The 26,051-nt window shown below is 50.9% G+C and overlaps 1 protein-coding gene across 5 annotated transcripts in view; it reads left to right on the top strand.

Moving 5' to 3' along the window:
* Positions 1–26,051, top strand: part of DGKG (diacylglycerol kinase gamma) — a 139,596-nt gene that overhangs the window by 91,638 nt on the left and 21,907 nt on the right. For all 5 annotated transcript variants that reach the window (XM_030575609.1, XM_030575611.1, XM_030575610.1 and 2 more), the window contains 3 exons: positions 626–690; positions 8,636–8,726; positions 18,669–18,870. In XM_030575609.1, coding sequence (XP_030431469.1) covers positions 626–690; positions 8,636–8,726; positions 18,669–18,870 — 358 coding nt within the window. The remainder of the gene's footprint in view (positions 1–625; positions 691–8,635; positions 8,727–18,668; positions 18,871–26,051) is intronic.

Raw genomic sequence — 26,051 nt, 5'->3', positions numbered from 1 at the left:
GCGTTAAGGGCACAGAAACAGAGAAGTAAAATATCCATTGAGTCATCTAGTCCCTGTCCTTCCTGCTAGTGCAGGATTGTCCCTTACTGTATTTTTTGTTGTTGTTGTTTTTGTGTAGTTTTCTGTAGTTCTAAGGCATTAGCAGGACTTCAGGGGAAATCACAGCTTAGTCATGGAAAATGTTGATAAAATCAGATACCGTCAGCATTTGAGATGTCCATGACTTTTCTTTTGTCACCTCTTTGCCCTCAGCCTCCCACAGTTCCTTCTTCTCTAAGCAGGGCCCCGCTCTGTCAGCAGCAGAGCACACTGACCCTGAGCTATTGTCCAAACTCACCTGTTTCCTAGGGCTTGGCTTTGCTGGTAACTCAGACATGGATGATGTTTGTTAAAAAAAAACAAAAAAAACCTAACTAGGTCTTAGCGCAGAAATCACAGCCCTGAGTATACTTCTGTTGCAGGCATTAGCCTCAAGAGCTGATTTCCTGGCTAAGGAAATGACGCTTACTTATCTGAATCTCAGCTCTTGGCAAGTTCATGTTGATTTTCTGGAAATGTCTCTCTTATGTCATCAGGCATTTCCCATAATTCAGCTCACATGTCCCTTCATTCCCTCTCCCTGCAGGATGCCTCCATCGCGCATCGATTCCATATGATGAGAGAAAAGCACCCTGAGAAATTCAACAGCAGGTAAACCCTTTGGCCATTCCATCCTGACGTAGGTGGAAGCATTCCCCACCAGCTATGGGAGGAGGTGGGAGGAGGAAGTGCTGCACTGGACGAATCTTGTCTTGCAGGGAGCACAAAATCCAACTGTCTAGGTTTCTGGTGCCAGCATGGTCCTTGGAACTGGATAGGGGTGGTGGGCATAATAGGCCAGGGGAGGCTAAGCCTCCCCAAACACCCACTGCCTCGCACAGATGCCTGGGCTGTGGCCCTGCTTGCGCTCTGCCCCAGGGCCCTGCTCCCATTCTTCCCCTTTGGCCCCACCTGCTCTGCTCCTCTTTCCACCCCCTCTCCCAGGCCTGCCCTCGCTCTGCCCCTTCCCATCCCTGCTCCGCCTCTGCCCTGAGGCCCCCACTTCTCACTGAGTCACATAAAACAAAAGGAGTATGTGAAGCACCCAGGCTGACTATTGTTTTGAGTAGAAAGACTCGGGGGAAGGCAGAAGAGAGAAAAGAGTAAAAAAGACAAGAAGAGAGAGAGGCAGAGGCAAGCAGCAGCCTGTGAGCACAGTGTGACCCTGGATATAGCTAGAGAGAGAGATTTTGGGTCTGTTGGCTAAAGAAAGTTGGTGCTGCAAGCTAAGTAACTACTCCCTTTGTTCGTGGGTCCTGGATTCAGAGAAGCAGGATTTTGTAGGTTCCTAGTAACTAAACAAGATGACAGCAAAGAAAACAGCAGCCTCCATTGGTGTCTCCTTCTAGCTTGAACATCCTCAGGGCCCCGCACTTTGACTAATGAGTCGGGTTGAAAAGGGGCAACCAGCCCTTTTGGAGAAGGCAGTAAGAAGAGGGGCTTTGCCATATGCTTCAAAGGTTAAGATCTGGGCTTTGGTGGGGAGCCATGACAGACTTCATCCAACCCGGCTGTAAAATAGAAACAACAGCAGTAGGAGCACTTGCAGCCCGGAAGCTGCATCTGGGCTTAGGAAATAAACGTGCAGTGCACTGTGATCGAGGCTGTATCGGGTCTGTCGGTTCACCCGTCCTGTAGGGCTGGATATTTCAGCCTTCTTGGAAAGGTGCAAGGATTTGGCTGCAAACCCGGCTACGTTCAATCATATTTTACAATTAGCTCCAAAGTCCAGGGCTAGCAAGAGCAGGCTGTCCAGCACAGGCAAAGCCACAGGGTGGGACTAGCTCGTGGTTCACTTGGAGTTTATAAAAATAGCACATGGGCAGCAGGAGCCAGGGGCTTGTGGTCCGTGCAAGAGAGAAAGGCAGATCCCCCCGCAGGGCCCTGATTTTCAGAAATACCTGTTAGAGAAGCACCAAAGAACCTCAGCTCCAGCTTTGGGCTACAGTGCAGAGCTCTCTGATCCTGGGGCAGCTCTTTGAAGCACAGCCCGGGGAGTCAAACAAGCCTAGCACAGAACAACTAGCCAAGGGAAGACCTCAGGCGGATGCAACCTGTCTCTCTGTCCCTCCCCTGCCACCAAGAGCCAGCAGAATAACAGTTAGGGAGAACAGGAGCCACTCGCCGCTTGCTCAAATCCCAGGCAGCTCAAAAGAAGCTCCAATCAGGCCATGGTTTTGTTATTTTTGGGCTGCAGTGTGTGGGTGCTGATAACTTATTCAGCCACTCCTGCTAACCCCTCATATCTCATCCCGTTGGAGTCAATGGCCAAATTCTAGTGACTTCCCAGGGCTCCAGATTTGGCTCTTGTAACACAAGGGATGATCCCTGGGCACTTATTTGGTGAGGACGAATGACTCATGGCCAATGGCAGGTGGCCCCTCCAAACTGCAGGTCCCCTGCTCTTTTCCCCACAAGAGATCCAGCACCCACACAGCACTGTGGCCTCACCTAACACCCTCCTCCTGGCACACCCCCAGCCTGAATCTCCTCTCTGTTTCTCTTTCTGTCTTCCTGCCTCTTCCCAGCAGCCCACCCGGCCTCCATGTTGGCTTTGTCTCCTGGACCCCAGCGCAAGGGAGGCATCGGGTTTAAGGTAGAGCAGGGACCTCCTGGTTCAATGGGATTTTGCAGGGAGCCCCGTCCAGGAGCTGCCGGTGCAATGTGCAGAACTTCTACCAACAGATTTTGCTACCGGCTCAGTCGGTGCGAGCCTGCTCGGCCCCAGGCAGCTCTGTCAGGTGGTGGGTTTGGACACGACACCGGAAAGCGAAGTCATTGCTTTCCCTGGCTGGGGGAGCTGCGTGCAGCCTCTGGAGCGAGGGGAGCTGAGGAGGTGGCCTCTCTCCTCTCTAATCGCTGCTGTCTGACTGCAGACCCTCCGCTGCCTTCTCTCAGTGAGGAGCAGCCAGGGTGCCTCTGGCCAGTGGGGGCCTGTGGCTCTCCTCCCCCATTTCCCTCTCTCCAGAGATCCAGGGCCAGATTTCCTACTGAAGCACCTAAAGATATGAGGTGGGCTTTTCAGCAGAGCTGTGTGCCAGGCGGGGGCTGAGCCCTTCCAGCCATGACATGGAGATGCCTAAGACCTAGGCCCTCTCTGTACATGGTTAAAAACAGCCTGTCAGTGGCCAGATGAGGCTGGAACAGGCTGCCTTCCAAGTGTGTGCGGAGAGGAATCTGCGCCAGGCAGGACTGCCTCTGGCCGCGTGTGTGCTAGGAACCTCCCCAGCTGCTAAGAGGCACTGTAATGGCTCCTGCTGTATGTGGGTAGAACTGGCAGTGAAGGCAGGACTGGACCATGGTCTGCTCAGAAACTGCAGCTGTGCTTGCTTAGATCAAACTGTCTCCAGCCCCAGCTTCCTGCAATGCATAGTAGCCCTGCATAGGCGGGTTAAACATGGCCTTTAACATGGCTAGAACATAGTTTGATTTCTAGCCATGCAAGCAAGGAAAGCCCACCTGCTCACATGGTTTGACTACAACTACTTGTGTAAACATGGTGCTGTTTTGGTAGGCAGGGACGGATTTAGGGACAGGCAACCCAGGCAACCACCTGGGGTGCCAGGCTTGGGGGGGATGCTGGACTTGGGGGCTGTTTTTGTTGTTCACAGATCCTAGCATGCAAATTGAGCGTCTTATAGGATAGGGATAAATCAAGCATGCAAATTGTGCAGCCAAGTTGTGAAATGGGCTACGCATGCAATACACAATAAGGAATTCAAAACTTTAACAAAGAGGAGGGGGATGCCAAAGACTCTCCTCTCCTGGGACACCATTTAGTTCAGGGCCAGCCCTGTTGCTAGGGTAGCCAGAGCCATAAATGATTTCTGTGGATATGTCACAGCTGTCTCATCCAGGTGCCTGGAAACTCTGTCAAGCGCCTTCCCTTTTGACAATGCCAGAAAGCCACATGTCTGCTTTATTGTTATTCCATGGGCATCACTATCACAGTGTATCTGGACCCCTGTCCTGTATGTAGCATGAGGTGTGTATTACAGTTAGGTCAAGTACCAGAGCAGTGGTAGCACACACTTCACTGCAGGTTAGCTACCCTCATAATTATCATGACTTCCAGGTGGGCTTGTACAGCCCCAGCTGAAGCCCCTGTGGCTGCAGCTTTACTTATCTAGTACCTGAACTAGCTAGATCAAATCTAGCTCAGGTATGCCTACACATGATTGTGGTGTTGACATACCCTGAGGGTCACATTTCCAAGTTTTTCTCTGCAAGCAGGAGCACTAGAAACTTGCATTTTTTTTAATACAAGTTGAGATTCTCAGACAATCCCCTGACTCCAGGAGCCGGGGCTTTAAGAAAATCAACTATTATGAGAGTCGTGATAAAACCATGAGAATTGGCACTGCTGGGAATAGAGCAGAAGAAATGCGCATTTGTTGGAAAGGCAGTAGATTTAAGGGTAATACTTACTTTTCTTTATTCTAATCAAGTTCCTTGTTCAGAGTTAGAATGCAGTTGTTTCAGTGATTCTTTATCACTTTCACATAAGACTTCGGTCACGCTGCCCTTTGCATCTTTGTGACTACTAGTTGCATAATATCAATGAGACATGTAAACCTTCCCAGATCCTTTTGCGTGGTGACCAGATGGAGTTTATCACCCTATAGCTGTTCAGCCTGTCATATCCAGCCTTGGCTGTCTTCAGCCATGGCCATTCCATGTCCTCCCCCAATTGCAAATTGCTCCATTGTGTTCTCTAGTCATTTTTACTGACGTAGGGCCAGAGTTCCTGTGGCTAGAGAGGGAAGGTGTAAATCACCCTCGTGCACTGGCAGGTGAGCAAGATGTGTCCTGCTGTCTCCGTTTCTCTTGTGTTTTGTAGCAGTGCGGACTCACCCCTGTGGCGCCTCCTGCTGGTCATCCATGGAAATTAGCTCACCAGCCATCTGGAGCACCCTCTGTTGGCCGGTGACCTGCTACCACTGGGCCCCCGTGTCCCTCCCGGACCCCAGTCCCCCTTTCTCTGGGTTTCTGCCCCCCTGGCAGTACCGCCACACTCAGGTTCTGAGTCTCCCCACCCACTAAGCCCACCTCAGTCTGGGCTACTGCCAGTCACCATCTAGCCCCACTCCCTTGGACAGGCTGCAGTATCAGCCACTCATCACAGGCAAGGGCGTTCGGACCTGCTGCCTTCCTCTGCCACCCAGTACCCTTTTAGGTCTTAAACCAGGCCGTGCAGCCTGGGGAGTTGCCAGCCAGGAGCTCCCCTGCTCCTCTGGCTTGCCCCAGCCCTGCTTCACTTCCAGTACTTTTTCTGCTAGGCAGCCCAGCCCAGCCCTGCTCCCTCTCAGACCAGAGAGAGCCTGATGGGGCTTCTGGCTCACAGCCTCTTATAGGGGCCAGCTGGGCCTGACTGGGGCAAGGCCACAGCTGAGCCTACCTTTCCTAATCAGCCCAGGCTTCTTGCCCCAGCCACAGCCCTCTCCTGGGCTGTTTCAAGCCCTGCAGGATAGGAGCGGGTGTCTACCCCGCTACAGGTTTCCATGGGGTTGGTTGATGGTGCAGGCGGGTTAGAGGATGCACTAACCATCTTCCAGCAGCCCTGGCCATGCCCCAGCCCTCACCAGAGTTCCTCACTCTTCTGGGGATATGTGCCATCTTTAGGCCTCCAGAACAGAGAGGGGTTTTTGGTGCTTTCCACTGTTGCAACTCCCCTCTCTCCCCCTCTATGGCCAGGGCCTCCACTAGGGTCTCTGCTGAAGCTGTGACTTGTTAGTACGAGGTCTGTTTTCATTAGGTACTAGAATAATGAGTCCCTGTACCCTCTGTAACATCCCTTCAGATTAGTGTTTGCTGACAGCTGTCCTGTCTCCCCTCCTTAGACTGAGCATGCCCTGCCTTCTGATCCTTCTGGTGGGCCCACTTTCTGAACTCTCTGCCAATTGAGCAGTTTTGAAACATGGGCACTGCAGCGAGGTGCCCACTTGCTCAGTCAGGTGCTCAAATCAGGAGGCACATTTGGCTTTCTTAAACCTGCCAAATCCACCAATTGGATATTGGTGGGACTCCTGGAACTCAGAATCGGGGATTAGTGCCAATATCCCAGTAACCATTACAACAGGGAAATGTAAGTTTCTAAGGCTGCCTGCTAGCGGTATCCAGAGAACCAGTTCAGTTGCCAAGTACTGGTTTGGGTGCTTTCATTTAGGCAACAGCCTTTGAAAATCGGGTTCTGTTGTTTGGGAAATCTGGGCCCAGAGCTGTTCCCTGTGCCCCTGATGGCCCTAATTAGTAATAGTGAGACAGCAAGAATTACCTGCTTGTTCTACACGCAGTCCTATTGATGCAGCCCAATATAGCATGCTCCTTTTTTGCTCTAGCTTTGCATTGCTGACTCACGTATAATCAATCCTCCCCTACAACCTTAGATCCTGGCGTGTGCTGTTCTTTCCTAGCCAGGCACTCCCATTTGTGTTTGGGCATGTGCCAATGAAAGCATTTTGCATTTGTCTCTAGTGAATCCCATTGATTTTAGTCACTCTCCCCAAGACCACAGTGTATTTTAATCCAACCCCTGATGCATTTCCCTTCTCTCCCTGCTCCTGCTTTGTAGCAGCTAATTCAATCAGCTTATTACTACCCTATTATTACTTGGCTAGCACCCCAAAGCATGCAGGGGACTCTGAAAGTATGAAATCACCTTAATCCCTGGTTCAAATGGACAATGTATATTTAACTGATATTTCTGTATTTTGGTCCTTTGCTGCTAGACCTGACCACTCACCCCACTGACAGCTTTGAGGTCTTGCTTTTGGGATCCACCCTGACCTGCCTGATCCAGCTCTTTCCTCTGTCAGTTTCCGTTTAACCAAGATAGCTGCTTCCTTGTACCTCCATAATCTAGCCCTCGTTGCACCTCTCTGGGCACAGCGATCCCCAGCCCTGCTCCCAGCCTCTTTTTCCATGCTGCCCTCCACCACTCAAACCCATGTGCTCAGAGCTGCCATGGGACTGGGAGATGCGCCCCCCCTGCTGCCGCTCTGCGGGCCAGTTCCTTCCTCCCAACAGGAGTGACTGCCCACGAGGGGCTGGTAGGGTTCCTGACTACATGGGGAAGTACAGAAGGGGGTGGAGCAGAGAGCCTGCTGGAAGTCTCCTTTGCCTGGCTCTGCTGTACCCCATCCTCTGTTGCAGTGCGTTTCCCCCAAGAGGAGAGCTGACCGACTGAGAAGAGCTGTTGCCCTCACCTCACCTCTGTCCAGGAGGAGCTGAGGGGACCACTGCCTCTGAGAACCCCTGTTGTGCCTGCTGTCGTGTTCTCTAAGTGTTACTCCAGAACCTTGAGCGGTTCCGGAGACAGCTCAGTGCACTTGACACCCGACTGTCTCTGCACTGCCTGGTTTGGCTGTCAGGGTGTGGAGCTGCTCCTGTGATATGCCAGTCCTGGCCAAAAGCAGGACTGACAATCAGGGGCACACGGCCCAGTGGCCAGAGTCAGTCTAACAACCCCCCAGCCCTAGGACAGTGCAATCCATGTAATCACCCTCGGCAGCTGGGTGGCTCAGCAGCCAGTGTTCAGCTAATAACCCTCAGGTTTGGGGCAGTGCTGCCCAATGGCCAGAGTTACAGCCTAATGGCTACAGTCAATATGGTGGCCCTCAAACAGGGCAGCACAGCCTAATGGCCAGAGTCAATATGGCAAGGAAGGTGGGTGCCGCCACTAGGCGAGTGACGAATCCGAGTAGGGGGTCCCGGCCCCACCCAACTCCACTAGGCCCTGTCCCAGGGCCCTAACAGTGACAGCGCGGTCCATCACTGCGTTAGCAGGGAATCCCACCAAAACACGCCAGACCTCACCTCTGGTGGGAGATACCATTCGGTCACCCAGGGTCGCTTCCTACTGTAGTTCCAGAAGCTGCTGTCCAGGGGCATCAGGGTCTCTGAGCTCCTCAGCGTGGATGGTCCTCCAGAGCTCCTTGGGCTCCAGGCCTCCAGTCCATCTCACAGGGTCTCTGGCTCTTACAGGCAAGGGTTGTGGCAGCTCTTCAGCTGGAGCTTTGGTTGAAGGTCCTTCCCCTCCAGCCATCCACCTAGAATGAGCTGGGCTGCTCCCTTTTATACTGAGGCAGCAGTTGGAGTATGGCTACACGGCCAGCAGGGCAGGACTTACACCACCCATGGTGTGGGGTTAACCCTTTCTTCTCCAGTACAGGTATGCACAACCCTTCACAAAGCTCAATGGTTCATCTTGTGTATCCAAAGCTGCGTCTGGCATCCCCTCGCCGGCATGAATGCCAAGCTTCAGAAACGTCTCCACTTCTCTACTCTTGGGCCTTGCCAGCTGCCCCAACAGCCATATTCAGTTGGTCTCGGGGCATGTGTATGTATCACATTGGCTGGCCAGCGTCACTCCATGTGATGGTATCCCCTTTTCCTGGGGAGACAAGCTTGTGGGCAGAGTCTCAGCTACAGGCCGGTACAATTCCTCTGTCAGTGGGGCTGGAGAACCCTGGCCTGGAGGGGTGGGGGTTAGGGATGGAGCCATGTCTCCAGACAAATGTGTTAATGAGTCCTCCCAACTCTGTGTTCCGTGTGTCAGGATGAAGAACAAGCTGTGGTATTTTGAATTTGGCACTACTGAAACATTCGCAGCTACCTGCAAGAAGCTCCACGACTACCTAGAGATCGAGGTGAGCTCCAGCGTACGATGACCATTTGTCCAAGCGTGGCATTGACAGCTTTGCCATCAGAGTCTCCTCCTGGGAATGAATGGTGGCACTCAGATATCTGAGGGACTTCCAGGAGTGGCAGTGCATTGCCAGTAGCAAGCTGAAAATCAGAATATTGTTTGCAGAAGGTACCCTTTTCAAAAGCACCTTGGTATTTAGAAACCCAAATCCCATTTTCAAAAGTGGTTTAGGCCCTTATGTCCAGATTTTCAAAGGGTATTTAAAACACCTAAAGATGCAGATAGGTGCCTACTGAGATTTCAAAAACACCTCAGTGCCTAACTTTCATTGGATTGGTTAGACACCAAACCCTACTTAGATGCTTTAGAAACCCCACTAAACACCTATCTGCATCTTCAGGTGTCCTAAATACCTTTGAAAATCTGGCTGTAAGTGCCTGCCACTTTTGAAAATGGGACTTAGGGTCCTAAATCACTGAGAGGTTTTTGATAATTTTACACGTAGGCTCCTAAGTCCTGTAAATGATTTTGAAAATGTTACCCATCAGTGCAGGTATCTGACCATACAGACCCACCTCCATTTTTGTTTCCCTAAAGTATCATTTCAGAGCAATGATCTCTAGCAATGCACCATTGTTACATTCAACAAATAGACTGTAAACTCTTTGGGGCAGGCAGCATTTCTTCCTTTGCGGTTGTATAGCACCCAGCAGAATGGGGCTCGAATTCTGACTATGGCCTCTTGAGCGTCATGCCAGTGAAAATAATAAATAGTGATCGTTAGAGTGTTAGGCCAAGAAAGCCCAACTCCTGACCTGAAATATGCTGATGTAACTGCAGCTTGCAAATGTTTTAGCATATTTCCCTGAAACAGTCAAGTAGTTGGTATGTAAATAGCAGTGTTCTCCACTGAAAGCAGCTCTGTACTCCTGCTTGATTCGCTCAGTGACAGCTTGATTCAGGAGCGATGACATGATCCCGCTGGGGCATGATGTCACGGGATATGCTGGGGAGAGGGAGGAAGCTTGTTGAAAGGAGCAGGCTTCTGCTGACGACCAGATCTGATTAGCAGCCCGGGAAAAGAAAATGGACAAGACAGCTCAGGAAAATATTTTGGTCAAGTTTGTATATTTGCGAGGTGAATTCTCCTTAAACACATACCAGAGAGCTGGGAGCAGGGTGCTTGCCCTAACTGCAGCCAGCTGCGGGAGAACAGAATACTCCTGTTTGTGCCTTGCAGCTGTACTGGAGAGTGGGCCTGGAACAGTCTCTCTCTGTAAACGCTGTGTCCGCACACAGCCGCCTTTTGGCGACATGGAAACAGCCTTTAATTAGAGAAAGGAGGAGGGGGGAACCACTTGTCAGTGGTTGCTAAGAGCTCTGTCATTTTACAGTTCGCACTGGGGGTTTTGTGGTGTGTTTTTTTGTAAACTTCCTGCTTTCCTTATCTCTGAATAAATGAACCTTTTATTACTTATTCATGAGGGCTAGAAAAAACAGGTCGGTTGCCACAAAGGCTGACTTGGATCTGAGCATGCAGGCCATGCTGCTTGCAATTTAATTCATGTCCAGCAAAGAAAATCCCAAGAGACCGTAATCTCCCAGAGTGTATCTCATCCCTTAATTACAATCCGTATAGGAAAGGCTGAGAGGGAACTAAAAGAGGATGAATAGTATTGCATATGAAATCCTGCACTGCAGACAAGTGTGGGAGGTGGAACCAGAAAGAAAGATGCTATAGATAGCAGAGGGCGTATGATGGAAGGGCTGATGTTAGTCAAAGACAGTTCCATGCATTCAGCCCATCCACAGATGAAGAAATGCATGTGGATTTTACCTCCAGCGGTGGAATTTTCCTCCATCTTTCATGAGGAAATTCTTTCCCCAGCTCTGCCCAGGCAAAGAGAGCAGAATGCCAGTCCCAGGAGCGCCCGCTGAGTCAGACAGAACTACCTGTAGTGAGCTAGTGGAGGTGGGATCATGGGGACCGTTGGATATGGGTGGCGGAGGGCAAAAAAGGAACCAATCAGCCCTGAGGATGGGTCTTGGGGAGAGACATTGGGTGGGAGAGAGGTGGTGGAAATCCCCCCTCTCTGTTACCTGACAAACCACCCAGACCCCCTCAGGCACCTGCCCTCATGTCACTGCTGTGGGCGTGGACCAGGTGGAATTCCGAGGCCAGCTGGTGCGTATGTGACAGCATAGCAGAAGTGGAGGAGCTCTCCGAAAGCATGTGTGTCACCTTCTGTGCAGCACTGGTGCTATCATGGCCAATTAGAGCCTCGCTTTTGTTGAGCAGTGGGACCCGGGGGCCTGCCACACAACTTAGATCCATTGTAACGCAAGATATGCTTTCCTGAGGCTTCACTCTCCAGCATGGACAAGGGGATGGGTCCCGTCCTCTGATGTCAGTCAAGCAAAGAAGGACCAGTTAGGTGCCAAAGATGGGCAGCAGGCCCCTCCCCTTTCAGCCCCTCAGCTATGGCTTTGGGGGTGAGGAGTTGGGGGGTGGGGGAAGGGGACCGTGACTGCAGCTGATGGAGGCGGGCTGGGGTGAAGTGTCTGAAGGGTAGGGACGGTTCACTTTGTGGACAAAGTGAGGGGAGACAGCTGTGGGCCTGGGTCTCACGGCTGGGTTCCCACTCTCCTGTGAAAGAGAATTCTAGGTTAGCAAGGGAAGTAATGGTGCCTCCCTGTGTTGTCCTGGGCAGCCAGACCGGGCCGAGTTCACGCCAGCCAGGTGTTTTTGGAATAGGAAAGATACAGCGTAACTGGAGACCGAAAGGGAGTATGGAAAGATTTCCAAACCTGGAGAGGAAGACATTGCTGTCAAAGAACCACCAAAACACAGCAGCTAGGGTCACTTCACCCCACCTCCATGTCCCTCCACAGGCCCCTCTCCTCCACCACAGCAAACACAAGCTCCACATCTTGGCCTTTAAAACCCTTCTCCATTTAGTCCTCCTCTCCATCCGATCTGCTCACCTGTCGAGCTGTTGGCCCCAGCGGTACCAGCCTGCCTGTCCACTTCTCCCCCGACAATCTCCATGCGCTCTCCCCCATCACCACCCATTCCCAGGGAAATGTCCCCAAAGAAATTCATAAAGCTGCCACCTTGTACTCTTTTAAATCCCATTTTAAAAACATACCTGCCACAATGTGTCTTTACAAATCCCTCTCAACTGGCATCGGCAAGGCATGTGACCAGCTTTTCTGGGACGTTGTGCTCACTTTATGGCAACTCATCCTCCTATTCTAGCCTCACCCACTGGTCTGGTGTGCCCCCCCGTTGCCTGCTGGCTGGCATGCAGACCGAGTTCCCTGGGTCCAGCCATGTCTGTACATAGCCCCACGCAATGGGATCCTGATCCTGGGGTGGGGTTCCTAGCTGTTACTGCAATACAAACAATAAATACTAATGACAACATAGGCATGCAGACTGTAACTCCTCAGTGTAAAAACCTCAGTGAAGGAAGGCAATTTATCCAGCCACACAAGATGGTAGGACAGAAAGATGAGCAATAGTTTGTCATTAAAGAAGGATGTTTAGATGAGATATTAGGAACATTGAGCAGGGGAGTATAGAGTCATAGTGTTTAAGGCCAGAAGGGTCACCAGAGTGTCTAGTGACCTCCTATGTATCACAGGCCATCACTTGGCATCTGCAGGCTAAACTCAGCAACCTGAAGTAGACCAAAGTAGTCCAGAGTAATTAGTAAAGGAAAGGTGTGCAAGGCAGCATCATTAGTGATGGTTAGATTAGTGTAGGCACTGGAGGGGAGCTGACTTGCCAAGATATCACATTTCTGACTTGAAGACTGAGGTGAAACCGTGGTCCCTAGTACTGATCTCTGACTCTGTGAGTGGCCGGCCTCCCTGAACTGTTCCATCAGCCAGCCTGGCAAAATTACAGGCTTGCTTTAAACAGAGTGAAGTTGTTGATCTCTGAGCCACACCTAGGATTTGTGTTTGAAGGTGAGGGAGCGTGTGATGCAGGTGATACAGTAAGATACACACTGCCCCAAACAGGTGGTGGTGCTGCCATGGGATGAGGGGAAAGATTGGGGAGGGGAAGGGGTTGTTAAAATCCCAGACTTCTGTTGCATGTCTCTGAATGTTGTGCAGAAGCCAGGGTGCACAACGATGCATCCTGTGATTTGAGATCGGCGCAGTTGATCAGGAGCAAGTGCAGGTGTTTCAAGCACTCCATCGCAAGCATGGGTGTGTTATGTCAATCACCGTCCCCAGGCAGCAAAGTGTTAACCTAGCAGCATTTTAAGTTGAAATTCCCAGTCCGGCCTCCCTCCAGCTCTGAGGCAACTGCCATGAGGGCAGAGAATGGTAGTTTTGTTTGGAAATTGGCATCCATTATGGGACAGCTCCTGGAAATGAATTTGGTTTTCCCCCAGCTGCACATTTCTACGGCCAGCCTCCCTGCCAGCTGCCCCTTCTCAAAGAGCCCATTGTACCAGGCTGGCACACAAACAGATGAGGGTTAAAAAGGGTGGGGGGGAACACATTCCCTGCTCGTTGGATGTTCTTCAGTGTGTTGTGTGTGTATGTGGCGTCTGCACATGGGTCTAAGTCAGCACAAACCCGCCCAAGTTCTGCTGATCCCAGCAGAGGATGGGGGTCCTTTCTAATATGCCTGTTTTCCTAACCCCATAAAGGCACTGGCGTGTATAGGATTTGGCAGATCACATTCCTTTTGGACTGGGTCACCACCTCCATCCCTTCCCTGTTTGGGCCAGTAATGTTTAGCCTAAAGACTAAAAATGGGTTATCTGGTGCCCTTTTCCAGCCATCCGACCTCGCTGCACTCCTGGGTCCATTCCTTCATTTGTTTAATCTGTTCAATGGCTGCTGTATCGAGCCTGTAATCTCCAGAGTACCCCTGTTCCTCGCTATAGATCTACTATGAGATAACTGTCAACCCAGGGGCCTATGACCGTGTCTACACTAGAGAGTTGTACTGCTTTAACTATGTCAGAATTATCCAAGCAATACACCCCACCCTCGGCGTGGACACAGGAATACCTGTAAAAATGTGCGTATCCTGGGAGAGCTCATCCCCCAAGGTGTCTACCTGCATCTTTAGTGCCAGCTGCCTTTGTAAATCTGGCCCTAATACTCAGCATACCTAAATGAGTGTGTACGTGAATTAGCAGTTAGGTGCCCTGCAACCGGTTTAGGTAACTAATTACAGACTCATGTGCCCAACATTAAAGACCCACACTTGAAAGACTGGCTAGACACTCTGGGTACGTGTGTGTGCTTTAGTGTTTCATAGCCTTCCTCTTAGCCATCTCCGCTCCCAGCATATGTTCACACCACTCAATGTGGACATGCTCATTCCAGTCTCAGTACATAGGAGCATCCCAGTGTTCTCTCCCCACATGTCTGTATGTCAGAGGTCCCCCCATGTCCTCTCAGGCTCCTATTCTCTTCTCCATCTCCTGCACTCCAACTCCCACTTCTCTGAAAGACTGGAACAGGAAGGGCCAGCTGCCCAGCTCCATTCGCTCCAATGGAAATGATCTGTGTGACTTCAGTGGAGCTACATTGAGTTACATCAACTGGGACTGGGCCCTTACTGTTCCCCCTGCCCCTAAACAAGCCATATCCTATTGCATCAGCATGTCTTTGGCACTTCCTTTTTCTACCAGCGTAGCATTGCCTGGTGACCTGCAGCTTGGAAGTTTTACGGACCCTAGAAGTCTGGAATTAACCAGACGCAGCATTCAGAAGTTATCATGTTAAAGACCAACAGAGAAATGCCATTGAGATGAGCAGCATCAAGTCATGGATCACTACCCCACTGCGTTAGGCACTGTACACACACTTTGAGATGTTAGAGGATATTTTACTTATTATTTTCAAAAATATATTGAAGAATGAGTAACTGAAACAAAGCCCCAAAATTCTGAGTTTAGCTTAAAATAAATTAAAAAAAACATTTCTGGCTTTTCACAGTCCAGGGTGAGCTAAAAAAAGAGAAGACTTCCAAGCATTGTAGGGGATAAAAAAGTATTGCATATACAAAGATAAGTGTGTATGTGTGTGTGCATACTGGTATATTCATTTGCAGGCAGATTCACACACATAATCATGCGGTAATATTTAAAATTTCCTAATTTTTTAGCATGAATATTTAAAATGTCCTAACTTTAGCGTGAATTATTTTAAAATTCCCTTCCGGCCCTGCATTTCTATGATTCTATAGGGGTGGTTGTGGAATCCCCATCATTGGAGGTATTTAAGAACAGATTAGACAAATACTTGCCAGGGATGGTCTAGGTTTACTTGGTCCTGCCATAACTGGACTAGATGACCTCTTGAGGTCTCTTCCAGCCCTACATTTCTATGATTCCATGAAAAATAAGGTTGAGGTCCTCACTCAGCAAGAAAAAGAATCAAAATTCTAGCCACAGAGAATTAGAGAGTTCTTCGTTACCCAACACATGTCTTCTTTGGAAAACACAGAGGACAGAAATTCCCTAGCGTCACCAAAATCCAAGAAAAAAAATAACATTTCTGATCCTTGCTCAGCTGTAACTTAGCAGGCAAAAGAACAGATGCTTTAAAGCCTAGGAAATACATTTTGAATGCAAGCAAAGATTTTTGCCCCCTACATGCATGGTAGTTTTAGCAACATCAAGGAAGATATTTACCGTTCTACCTTGAGGAAACCACACCTAATTTTTCCACCTATAAGTCATCAGCTTTCCCAATCAGAAGATGATGTCAGGGTAATAGTATATAGGGCCCGCTTCATGGACACCACAGTCCAAGTATTGTTTTGTTTATAAAATACTCTACCTGCTTGAATGCTGCAGAGGAATTAAAGTCCTTTATACAATTAAAAACTCTATTTATTTGTCCCTCCCTCTAGTCCTTTGGAAAGCCACAAATACCTTTTAGTGTAATTTTCAAATGTTGCGATTTGTCTATGCAACACTGAGACGCCTCAGTAAGGACTCCAAGTAATGAATGCTTTATTGCTTTCCTAAAGAGACTCCAAAATTGACAATTTTTTCTTTCACATCTGTAATATTATTTTCTGCCAAAGTCAACCCAATTTTCCAAATCGCATTTAGAAGAAACAGTATCCAGGCATCAAAGGAATAAGGCTTTGACAAGCCAAAATATTTGATTCTCTAAAGTAAGTTCAAATAATAAGAGAAGAGGCCACAGGGAAAGGTAGCTGAGCAGTGGATGTTTTCTAAGCTGCTGTAGATAGAACAGGGTGAACTGTGAGCAGTGATTTGAGAAACTGTCTGGTTAGTGACATCAGTTCCACTTGAAATTATGAGAAAAAATATCTAATCAGACTTCTCTGGGTTTTTTAAATTTTTATTTAAAATGTATAATATAAAACATCTTGTAACCAAAAGAAAGAACCAAAAAATGAGAGAGCATTGCTAGGACAGGGGTTCTTGAATTCTATCAGAGAGTTATATTTGACCCCCTCCACTCCCCGCACCCTACATACAATATTCAGAACAGAAATGCCCCGCACAACAACATGAGAGACAAGGTGGATGAGATACTATCTTTTATTGGACCAGCTTCTGCTGGTGAGAAAGACAAGCGTTCAAGCTTATACAGAGCTCTTCTTCAGGTGCTGAAGAACAACAGACCAACAGAAGTTGGTCCAATAAAAGATATGACCTCGCCCACCTTGTCTCTCTGATACTGAGACCCACACAACTACAACAACAGAGCATGTAAGATTCTGCCGGATCAGGTGCTTATATAACCTCTGCTTCTCCTGACATCTGGGAGGGGCGAGGTGATGCTCAGTGCTGACACCTGACCCCCGCCCCCAAGTTGGTTCTAAGTAAAGCTGTTTGAAAAATGCTAATGATTTTTCATAAGAAATTTTTAAAAAATTGATATTTTTGTTTTCATCAAAATGTCCTGCAAATGTTTTGGGGGATTTCAAAAATCCACAACAGAAAACTTGGGGGGGGGTCAGAATTTCTGTTTTCAGTTACATTTTTCAGTTTGGGGCAAAATGTTTCCTGGCCTCATTGACAAGTTTCCATGAAATGGAAATTACTCTGTGAAAAAAGTTGTTTGACAAAAAGCCCTTTTCACTGAAATTACATATTGCAAGGAATTGTTTTGACTGGCTCTAGCGTTAAGCTGTTTAGGGCTTGGGGTTTGTGTGTAATAGAGATCACCTTTCATATGGGGTCAGACCGTGATGCTGAGATCAAAGGTGCTCCCCCGCTGGAACTCCGGATGGTAGGTATGCATGAGGAGGAGTCAGTGGCAGGGCATTCTCAGGGAAGGGCCCTCCACTCTGAATTCCCTTCCCTTGACTTAATCCACGACAACCTGACTCTGTTGGTCTTCGAGGCACAATGCAAAGTCTGGGTGTTTTTTCCCAGGTTTTCCATAAGGGGGTGACTGACAGGCTGGCTCCAGGGTTTTTGCCACCCAAGCGGCGGGAAAAAAGAAAGCCACGATCCGTGATCGGTGGCAGCTCGACCGCACCATTTTCTTCTTTGGCAGCAGAGCCTTCCCTCCGAGCGGGACCCGCGGGACCCGCCGCCGAATTGCCGCCAAAGAGCCCAACGTGCCGCCCCTTCCCCTGGGCCGCCCCAAGCACCTGCTTGCTAAGCTGGTGCCTGGAGCCGGCCCTGGTGACTGAGCAGGGACTCATTGTTTGCAAGGCAGGTCCTGTAGCGGATATTGTGCCAGTTTCAGTTTAATGGATGAACTGTATTTCCTGCCATTCCATATGCATCTAGCAGTTCTGAACAGCGCATGGAATACATTCAAAGACTGAAAAAATGCACTACCTGCCTATCAGCCCCAGGGCTGGGAAGAAAACCAGACATTGTTTGTGAAGGGACTGCATGTGGCCTGGTCTGACTGCTGCCTGCATGCAGAGTACACCCGGTGGAAAGACCAATGCGCAGCACAAGTCGCCACTGGCCTCTCTGAGGGCAGGATTCCCAGGCTGTTTCCGTGGGGTGGGGCTGGTAACCCAGTGCAGATGCTCCATGTGCTGCCTGCTCCCCAAGTGGCAGCCTGAACTTTTTGTATCCCAGCTGGGCTGTCTGTGTGTGCAGGCCAGAGATCAGCAGCTCTGTCCTCTGGCTCCAGTTTAGCAAAGCACTGAGGCATGTGCCTAACTCGAACCACACGAGTAACCCTGTTGCTGTCTATAGGTTTTCTCATGTGCTTAAAGCTAAGCACATGCTCAGATACCTGTCCCTTGCTGAATCAGGGCCAAACATCACATGCCATAAATACACTGTTCTGTTCACTGTCCTCTGCCCTCCCCACTGCTGGGTCTCACCGCCCGGCCAGAGCCAGGTAATGGAAATCACTAGCCATTCAGATGAAAATGGCTCCTCTTCTCTCCCCCACCCCCGAAGAGACATGCCTCCCCATCTCACAGTCATGGAGTGTAAGGCCAGAAGAGATCATCTGGTCTGATCTCCTGTATGCCACAGGCCATTGTGTTTCAACCCAAACGCCTGCAGCAAGCCCAGCCACTTGTGTCTGACTAGCATGTCCTCCAAAGGCAGCAGTGCTATTTCAAGGGACTGATGTGATTTTTCAGCTTGCCTCATAATGACTCTGTGCTTTGATGAATGCTGTGTGGTCGCTGATTTTGGGCTCTCCGCTGTACACTTCCTCTCGGTGCCTGTAGCTGCCGTACGGTAGATCAGGATGTCTGGACCATTTTCCCGGTGGTGTTCCTGGCGCGCGGGACCCCGCCAGTTCTCCTAGCCTAGGCCTTCCTCTGGAGTTCTGGGAACTGGACATGCCTCTGCAAGCCCAGCTTCCTGAGAGCTCTGCATCTGTCCCCTTGTTTGTGTCTCTGTTGTGGGCCACAGGCCCCGCCCAAGCGGGGCCTGGGCTGTGTCTGTAACCTGGGCTGTCAGTCAGTGTCTAATGCCTGACCATGCCTGTCTCTTTGCAGTGTGACGGAACGCTGCTGGACCTGAGCAGTACCTCACTAGAGGGCATCGCCGTCCTCAACATCCCCAGCATGTATGGTGGCTCCAATCTCTGGGGCGAGACCAAGAGACAGCGCAGCTATAACCGGATCAGCAAGAAAGTGCCCGAAAAGTTGCACTCGACGGTGGTCATTGATGCCAAGGAACTCAAATTCTGCATCCAAGGTGAGCTGCGAACGCCGTCACTCCCAGTGCATGGAGAGGCTTGGGGATGGGAGGCGGTAGGGCTCGATAAAGCACAGAGCAGGATGACTGAACCGTACGTGTATCTCTGTAGGCACTTTGGTCATGGCTTAAACAGGAGAGTGAGAGAAGGTTTATGACTGAGAGTGTTCTTTCATGAGCATTTAACTGGCCCCGAACAGAGGTAAATCCACACTGCCCTCATCCCACCTCCTTCCCTTCTCTCCGTGGCACCCAAAATCTTTGTCCATTTGCCAACCCTTTGGGCATTGGAAAGCCCTGGAGAATGATCAAAAGATGTTTCCTTTGACTATCCTGACGTGGCCCCATGTGTACAATGACGTTAATACTCCTGCCCTTCTCCACTCAGGACCATTTCTCCCTGTGTGTACAAAGGGAGCAGGTGGGTTATCCCCCCCTTCCCCTGGGTGTAGGTGGGTGGTGAATAGAATGCCCTGGGTGTGGATGGGACAGGACCAGCTGTGAGGGAACCTCAACCTGCAGTGCCAGCCAGCTTGGGTGCTGTGGAGCAGAGCAGGTGCGGGAATTGGTTAGCGACAACCCGTGGATGGTGTGGGATTATGGGACACAAATCTCAGTTAGGTCAGCGTGAGACTCAGGGCCTGTGTGTGTGTCCTGGACTCTGTCTGAGGAGGCGTTTGCTGATTGCACTGCATGGGAGTAGGGGGGAGCGATCGATGATCTTCCCAGGCACCGTAGGGTGACCAGATGTCCAGTTTTTTACCAGAACACCCAGATCGAAAAAGGGACCCTGGCAGCTCTGGACAGCACTGCTGACCAGGCATTAAAAGTCCACTTGTCGGTGCTGCAGAAGCTAAGGCAGGCTCCCTACCTGTCCCTGGCTCTGCGCTGCGCCCCAGAAGCGGCCAGCAGTCTGGTCCTAGTTGAGGGGGCCACAGGGAACCACAGCCAATGGGAGCTGCGGGTGTGGTGCCTGTGGGCGAGAGCAGCATGCAGAGCTGCCTGCCTCACCTCCGCCTAGGAGCCAGACCGGCTGGCCGCTTCCGGGGTACATCGCAGAGCCAATTCAGGCAAGGAGCCTGCCTTAGCCTCGCTGTGCCACTGACCAGGAGCTGCCAGAGGTAAGCCTGTGCCCCAACCCCAAGCCCGTCCCACACCCTGAACTCCCCTGCCCCAGCCTGGAGCCCCCTTCTGCACCCCCAAACCCCCTCACCCCAGCCCTACCCCAGAGCCCAAACCCCCAGCCAGATCCCTCACCCCCTCCTGCACCCCAACCTTGAGCCTTCTCCTGCACCCTGGACCCCTCATTTCTGGCCCCACCCCAGAGCCCGCACCCCCAGTTAGAGCTCTCACCCCTTCCCGCACCCCAACTCCCTGCCCCAGCCCAGTGAACGTGAGTGAGGGTGGGGGAGAGCAAGCCACCGAGGGAGGAGAATATATGAGTGGGAGGCAGGGCCTCGGGGAGGGGAGGGGCTGGAATGGTGGCCTCAGGAGAAGCGGGGGGGCTCCGGGGCTCGGTTTGTGCAATTAGAATGTTGGCAACCCTAAGGCACTGGCTGAGGCTTCATGGCGTCTTTCCTCCTGTTGTCTGTGTTGCGCGGCGGGGTGCAGGTCGGGGGCACAGGACTGGCCGTGGTGGGGCCCCCAGAGCGGTCGTGCGGCTGGGTTACCATGAGTTGTGTGAGAGCTCGGGCTGTGCCAGCGAGCCAGGGGGCCTGCGGGCGTTCTGGAGCCCTGACTCTGGGCTGTGGGCAGCTGCTCTCCAGAGCAGAGGGAGATGATTTTAACATGATCAGTTGAGGCACAGGTGCATGGTTCTTGTGGGGAGGGGAGTGCTCAAGGGGGAGGTGCAGCCTGCCATGGGGCTGAGTCCTGTACAGCATGGAGGGGGGCAAGAGGGAGAATGTGAGGTGCTGCCTGGCTCTTCAAAAGTCTGACCCCAGATGGCAAGGCTGGGGCGTTCTTGGCAGTGCCCTGTGAGGCCAGAATTCCTCTTCCTGCTGTTGGAGTCTCGCTAGGGGGTGGAGGTGGTAGCTGTGACTGCTGTTGCTGGAGTAGTCATTGCTACTTCGAGGGGGAAAGCAGGAATGAAATGCGGAGCTTGTCCTGTTACACTCCCTCTAGGCCCCTACTGCAGCATGGCCAGCTCGGGCATCTGCACGTTTCACGATAGCTGGTGGTTTCTGCAGCCCCAACTCCTAGAGTCTGGTGTTGTGTGAGTATCTCAGCCTGCCTTTTCTAGCCCTCCTGGTTGAAGAGAGAACCTTTTGTGGGCATGAGCTGAGGTTGTACCTAGCAGCTCAGAGACCAGAAGACAGAGAAACAACATTTACTGTGATTAAACTCGCATGATTTCTAAGCCAATCTCATAATTTCTGGGCCCTGACTCAGACTTTTTGCACACTTGGGGTTGACACCGCTGTGGGGGACTTGGGAGGGACTTTGAAGGTGCTTGAAGAAAGCTCTGCATCTGCTATTCCCTTGACAGTGGCCTGGGAAAGCAGGCTGCATTTTGCTGTACTTTGGCTCCCCTTTCTGGGGCCCTGATAGGCTGCCCGCGCAGTATGACTTAGACAGCCATGAGAGCGGCATAACTGGAGGGGCGCTACCCATTGCTTAAACCTCCTAGTCAGATAACGGGGGCCTGACTCCCCTGTGCCCTGGGGCCTGGTGTGGCGATTTCCACCTTCGCCAGCTGTGCCCAGGGGAGATGGCTGCAGAGGTGCAGGGCAGTGAGGAATCGGGCTCAGTGTAGTCTCACTGACGTGCACAGCTCCCCGCACCTGTTGTGGCTATGTTCCGAGGGCCCAAACTAAACACTTGCTTTGCAAAGCTTGTCCTCCATAGGAGGACAAGACCAAGGGCTTCAAGAGAATTATACTCTGGTCCCTCCCCCATTTTAATTCCATCCGTCATCCGGACTTGGGCACGGAGATAAACCCTTTGTGGTGTGAGAGTCGCACTAGTGACAAAGTCAAGTAAAGGGAACCCAACAAAGAGGAGGCAAACGTGCCATCCTGCCTCAGAGGCAAAGGATGGGAATAAGCAAACACAGATTTAGTAGAAAAGCCCTCTGGCTGCTTGAGGGGAGTCAATACAATGACAAACAAAACCCCTTGTGTCTTTCAGCCTCCTCAAGTTTTAGTCTAGCCTCCAGTCTCCTACGAATTTGGGATTATTATAACACAGATTGTGTGCATTCACTAGATATGAATTGAGTCATATGCTTAGCTACTAGTTCTGCTAGCCATCATCCAGTGGAGATAGCTCTGCAGATTGCCGTTCAATATCTCAGAGCAAAATCTTTAACCATAAGGATGCCGGGGATTGTTCCTGAGTGACATTTAGGGCTTTCTGTGGTAGGGGCTCTGTGAAGAGCTTCCACAGGGCTAGGGAGACAGAGGAATTTCAGAGCCCCAATGTGCAAAGGAGAAGATGGTAGGAAGGGGTGGGGGGGTAAATTAACTAACCAATGGGGAGTTTTGCAGGAAGAGAGAGCTGCTACAGGAGGGGTGGATTCCACTGTACGCAAGTAACTCCAAAGGGCATGGACAGAAAACTAGCAAGGCTTGTGGATTATTTTAAGTAGGAAGCTGGGGGAGAGCTGCTGGGTGCCAAGGTACGCAGAGGCAGACAAAACTTCTGTCCAGTGTCAGTGAGATACAGCTGTCTCTGAAGTCAATAAAGTGTAGGGCAGAAATTGCAGCTGGAGAAGGGGCAGGTTGAGATCAGAGAGAAAAAGCCCAGAAAGTAGTTCAGGCGTCAGCCAGAGTTTCAGCGTTAAATAACCTGTGTCTAGAACTAGCTGTTCCGAGAAGCAATGATGCGAGAACTGCTTCTGTAACTCTTGTCCCAATGTGATCTGACCATCCGGTGTTATCCAGTGAGTCAGCCATTGTTCTGAGTGATCAGACTGAGCTGCCTCTTGGAGCCCCCTCAGCACTGCACTCAATGCCGTGTTCTGGTAGCATAGCCCTAGTGCATGTCTGTACTTATGACTTGGAGCCATAACGGAGTCAGCGTGTGATCGGAGCACCCTATGGTCTCTATGTGTTATCTTCACACACCCAATAGGAAGGAGAGAGACAAGTGCTCCTATTCCTCCTGTCTTATAACTAAGGCTGCATGTCTGTCACGGGGTTCCGTGACTTCTGCAGTGGCTGACTCTGGGACTGACTGAACAGATCAGGCAGCCCTTGGGCCAGCCACACAGCCACTGCTGGGGCAGTTTGGGTGTGGGAGGGGGCTCAGATGGGGGAGGGGTTTGGGTTGCTGGAGGTGCTTACCACAGGGGGGAGGGGGGAGCCTTCCTTCCCAGAAGCGGCCGACATTCCCTGCAGCTCCCAGTTGAGGGACCAGGGGAGCTCCTTGCACTGCCGGTGCTCCCAGGCACCGCCCCCACGCTCCCATTGGCTGTGGGTTCCTGGCCAATGGAGCTGTGGAGCCAGAGCTCATGGCAGCATGGGGAGCCCCCCAGCCTTCCCTCCTGCTAGGGACACACAGAACCAGGTAGGGAGCCTGCCAGCCCTGCCAACCCTCCCCACCCACCCCCCCAGCACCACAGGGGTCCTGGGACGTGCACCATTACCGCCTGCCCCTCCCAGCACCAGCAGGGTCCCAGGCCACCACCATCCAGCCCCCTCAGCACCACACACCGCCCCGCAGAGCACCCGCAGACCCTGCCCAAGGTTTAGTTGGGGTATATGTACAAGTCATGGGGTATGTCTACACTACGGGATTATTCCAATTTTACAGAAGTCGATTTTTGGAAACAGATTGTATAAAGTTGAGTGCACACGGCCAACTAGCACATTAATTCGGCGGTGTGCGTCCATGTACCGAGACTAGCATCGACTTCCGGAGTGTTGCACTGTGGGTAGCTATCCCATAGCTACCCCACAGTCTCCCCCTCCCATTGGAATTCTGGGTTGAGATCCCAATGCCTGATGGGGCCAAAAATTTGTCACGGGTGGTTATGGGTAAATGTCGTCAGTCAATCCTTCCTCCGTGAAAGCAACAGCAGACAATCATTTCATGCCCTTTTCCTTGGATTGCCCGGGCAGACGCCATAGCATGGCAACCATGGAGCCCATTCAGCCTTTTTTCACTGTCACCGTATGTCTACTGGATGCTGCTGACAGACGCAGTACTGAAGTGCTACACAGCAGCATCCCCTTGCCTTTGCAAGTTAGCAAAGAAGGTTACCAGCTCTACTGTACCGTCTGCTGCTTTGCAAGTTGACAAAGACGGTTACCAGTCATACTGTACTGTCTGCTCCTGTCACGAGTGCTCCTAGCCGGCCTCATTGAGGTTGGTCGGGGCTGCCTGGCCAAAAATGGGAATGACTCTCCAGATCATTCTCTTCTTTATGTTTTGTCTAATGCAGAGTCAGTCCTGCCTAGAATATCAGGCAAGCCTACTAAAGAACCAGAGAAGCAAACGGTCACTCCAGGTCAGAGCCCCAGACATCCCGCTGAAATGATGAGCTGCATGCCATTCTTGGGGGTGCCCTGCAACAACCCCACCCATTGCTTCCCTCCTCCGCCACCCTCCTGGGCTACCGTGGCAGTTATCCCCCCATTGTGTGATGAAGTAATAAAGAATGCATGAATAAGAAACAACACTGACTTTATTGCCTCTGCAAGCAGAGATCAAAGGGGGGGGGAGGGTGGTGGGCTTACAGCAACGTAGAGCGAACCACCATTCTGCACTTGCTCAGCCTATAGCTGAAAATGGGAATCTGTGATAAGCACTAGGATTAGAGGCACAGGCAGGACTGAATCTCCATTTGTGTGGGCCTTTGGTTGACACTGGTAAAATACAAAATGTCCCAGGATATGTATGTTGGGGGGACAATTCTAAACGGCAGCTTATTTTTTTATTTGATGCAAAATGTAGAGGTCTAAGTATCTGACTGTGAGCCCTGGTAGCAAGGAGTAGGCTGGGGTAGGCGCGACCGCGCAGTGCTGCTGACTGGGAGAGCAGCCTGAGGCAGAAGCCTCCAGCTGCCATGATATTCCAGGCAGGACTGAATCTCCATTAGACAAAACTTAAAGAAGAGAATGACCTGGAGTCATTCTCATTTTTGCCCAGGCACCCCCAGCCAACCTCACCGAGGCCAGCCCAGGAGCACCCACGGGACGATGATGACGGATACCATTCCTACTGTACCGTCTGCCATCCGCAAGCAAGCAAGGCACGAGGATGCGGCTGTGAAGGCGCTGCAGCACAGCGTCAGCCAGCAGCATCCAGAGACATACGGTGACATTGAAAAAAGGCGAGAAACGATTTTTTTCCCTTTGCTTTCACAGGGGTGGGGGCTGACGACATATACCTGAACCATCCACGACAATGTTTTTGACCCTTCAGGCTTTGAGAGCTCAGTCCAGAATTCAAATGGTTTTTGGAGAGTCTGGGAACTGTGGGATAGCTACAGTCATCAGTCGCCCCTCCCTCCGTGAGCGTCCATTGATTCTTTGGCTTTCTGGTACGCTTGTCTCAGCTCCTTAAGTTTCAGGCAGCACTGTGTTGTGTCCCTGTTGTTGCCTCTGTCCATCATGGCCTTGGAGATTTTTTCAAATGTTTTGGCATTTTGTCTATTGGAACAGAGTTCTGATATAACAGATTCATCTCCCCATATAGAGATCAGATCAGTATCTCCCGTACGGTCCATGCTGGAGCTCTTTTTTGATTCTGGGACTGCATGGTCACCTGTGCTGGTCAGCGCTCCACGCTGGGCAAACAGGAAATAAAATTCAAAAGTTCGCAGGGCTTTTCCTGTCTACCTGCCAGTGCACCCGAATTCAGATTGCTGTCCAGAGTGGTCCACAATGGTGCACTATCAGATAGATCCCGAAGCCAATACTGTCGAATTGCGGCCACACTAACCCTAATTCAAAATGGCAGTGTTGATTTCAGCACTACACCCTCATCGGGAGAGCACAGAAATCGATTTTAAGAGCCCTTTATATGAAGTAAAGGGCTTCATTGTGTGGATGGGTGCAGAGTTAATTCAATTTAAACGCTGCTAAATTCAAGATAAACTCGTAGTGTAGACCAGGCCATGGATAGGTCTCGGGCCGTGAATTTTTGTTTACTGCCCATGACCTGTCTATGACTTTTACTAAAAAATACCCATGACTAAAATGTAGCCTTACTCATAACACAAGAACAAGGGAACA

This window comes from Gopherus evgoodei, chromosome 9 (genome assembly GCF_007399415.2).
Source record: "Gopherus evgoodei ecotype Sinaloan lineage chromosome 9, rGopEvg1_v1.p, whole genome shotgun sequence".
Classification (NCBI taxonomy): Eukaryota; Metazoa; Chordata; order Testudines; family Testudinidae; genus Gopherus; species Gopherus evgoodei.
The sequence above is the reverse complement of the archived record's forward strand: the minus strand, read 5'-3'. Positions and strand labels throughout refer to the sequence as shown.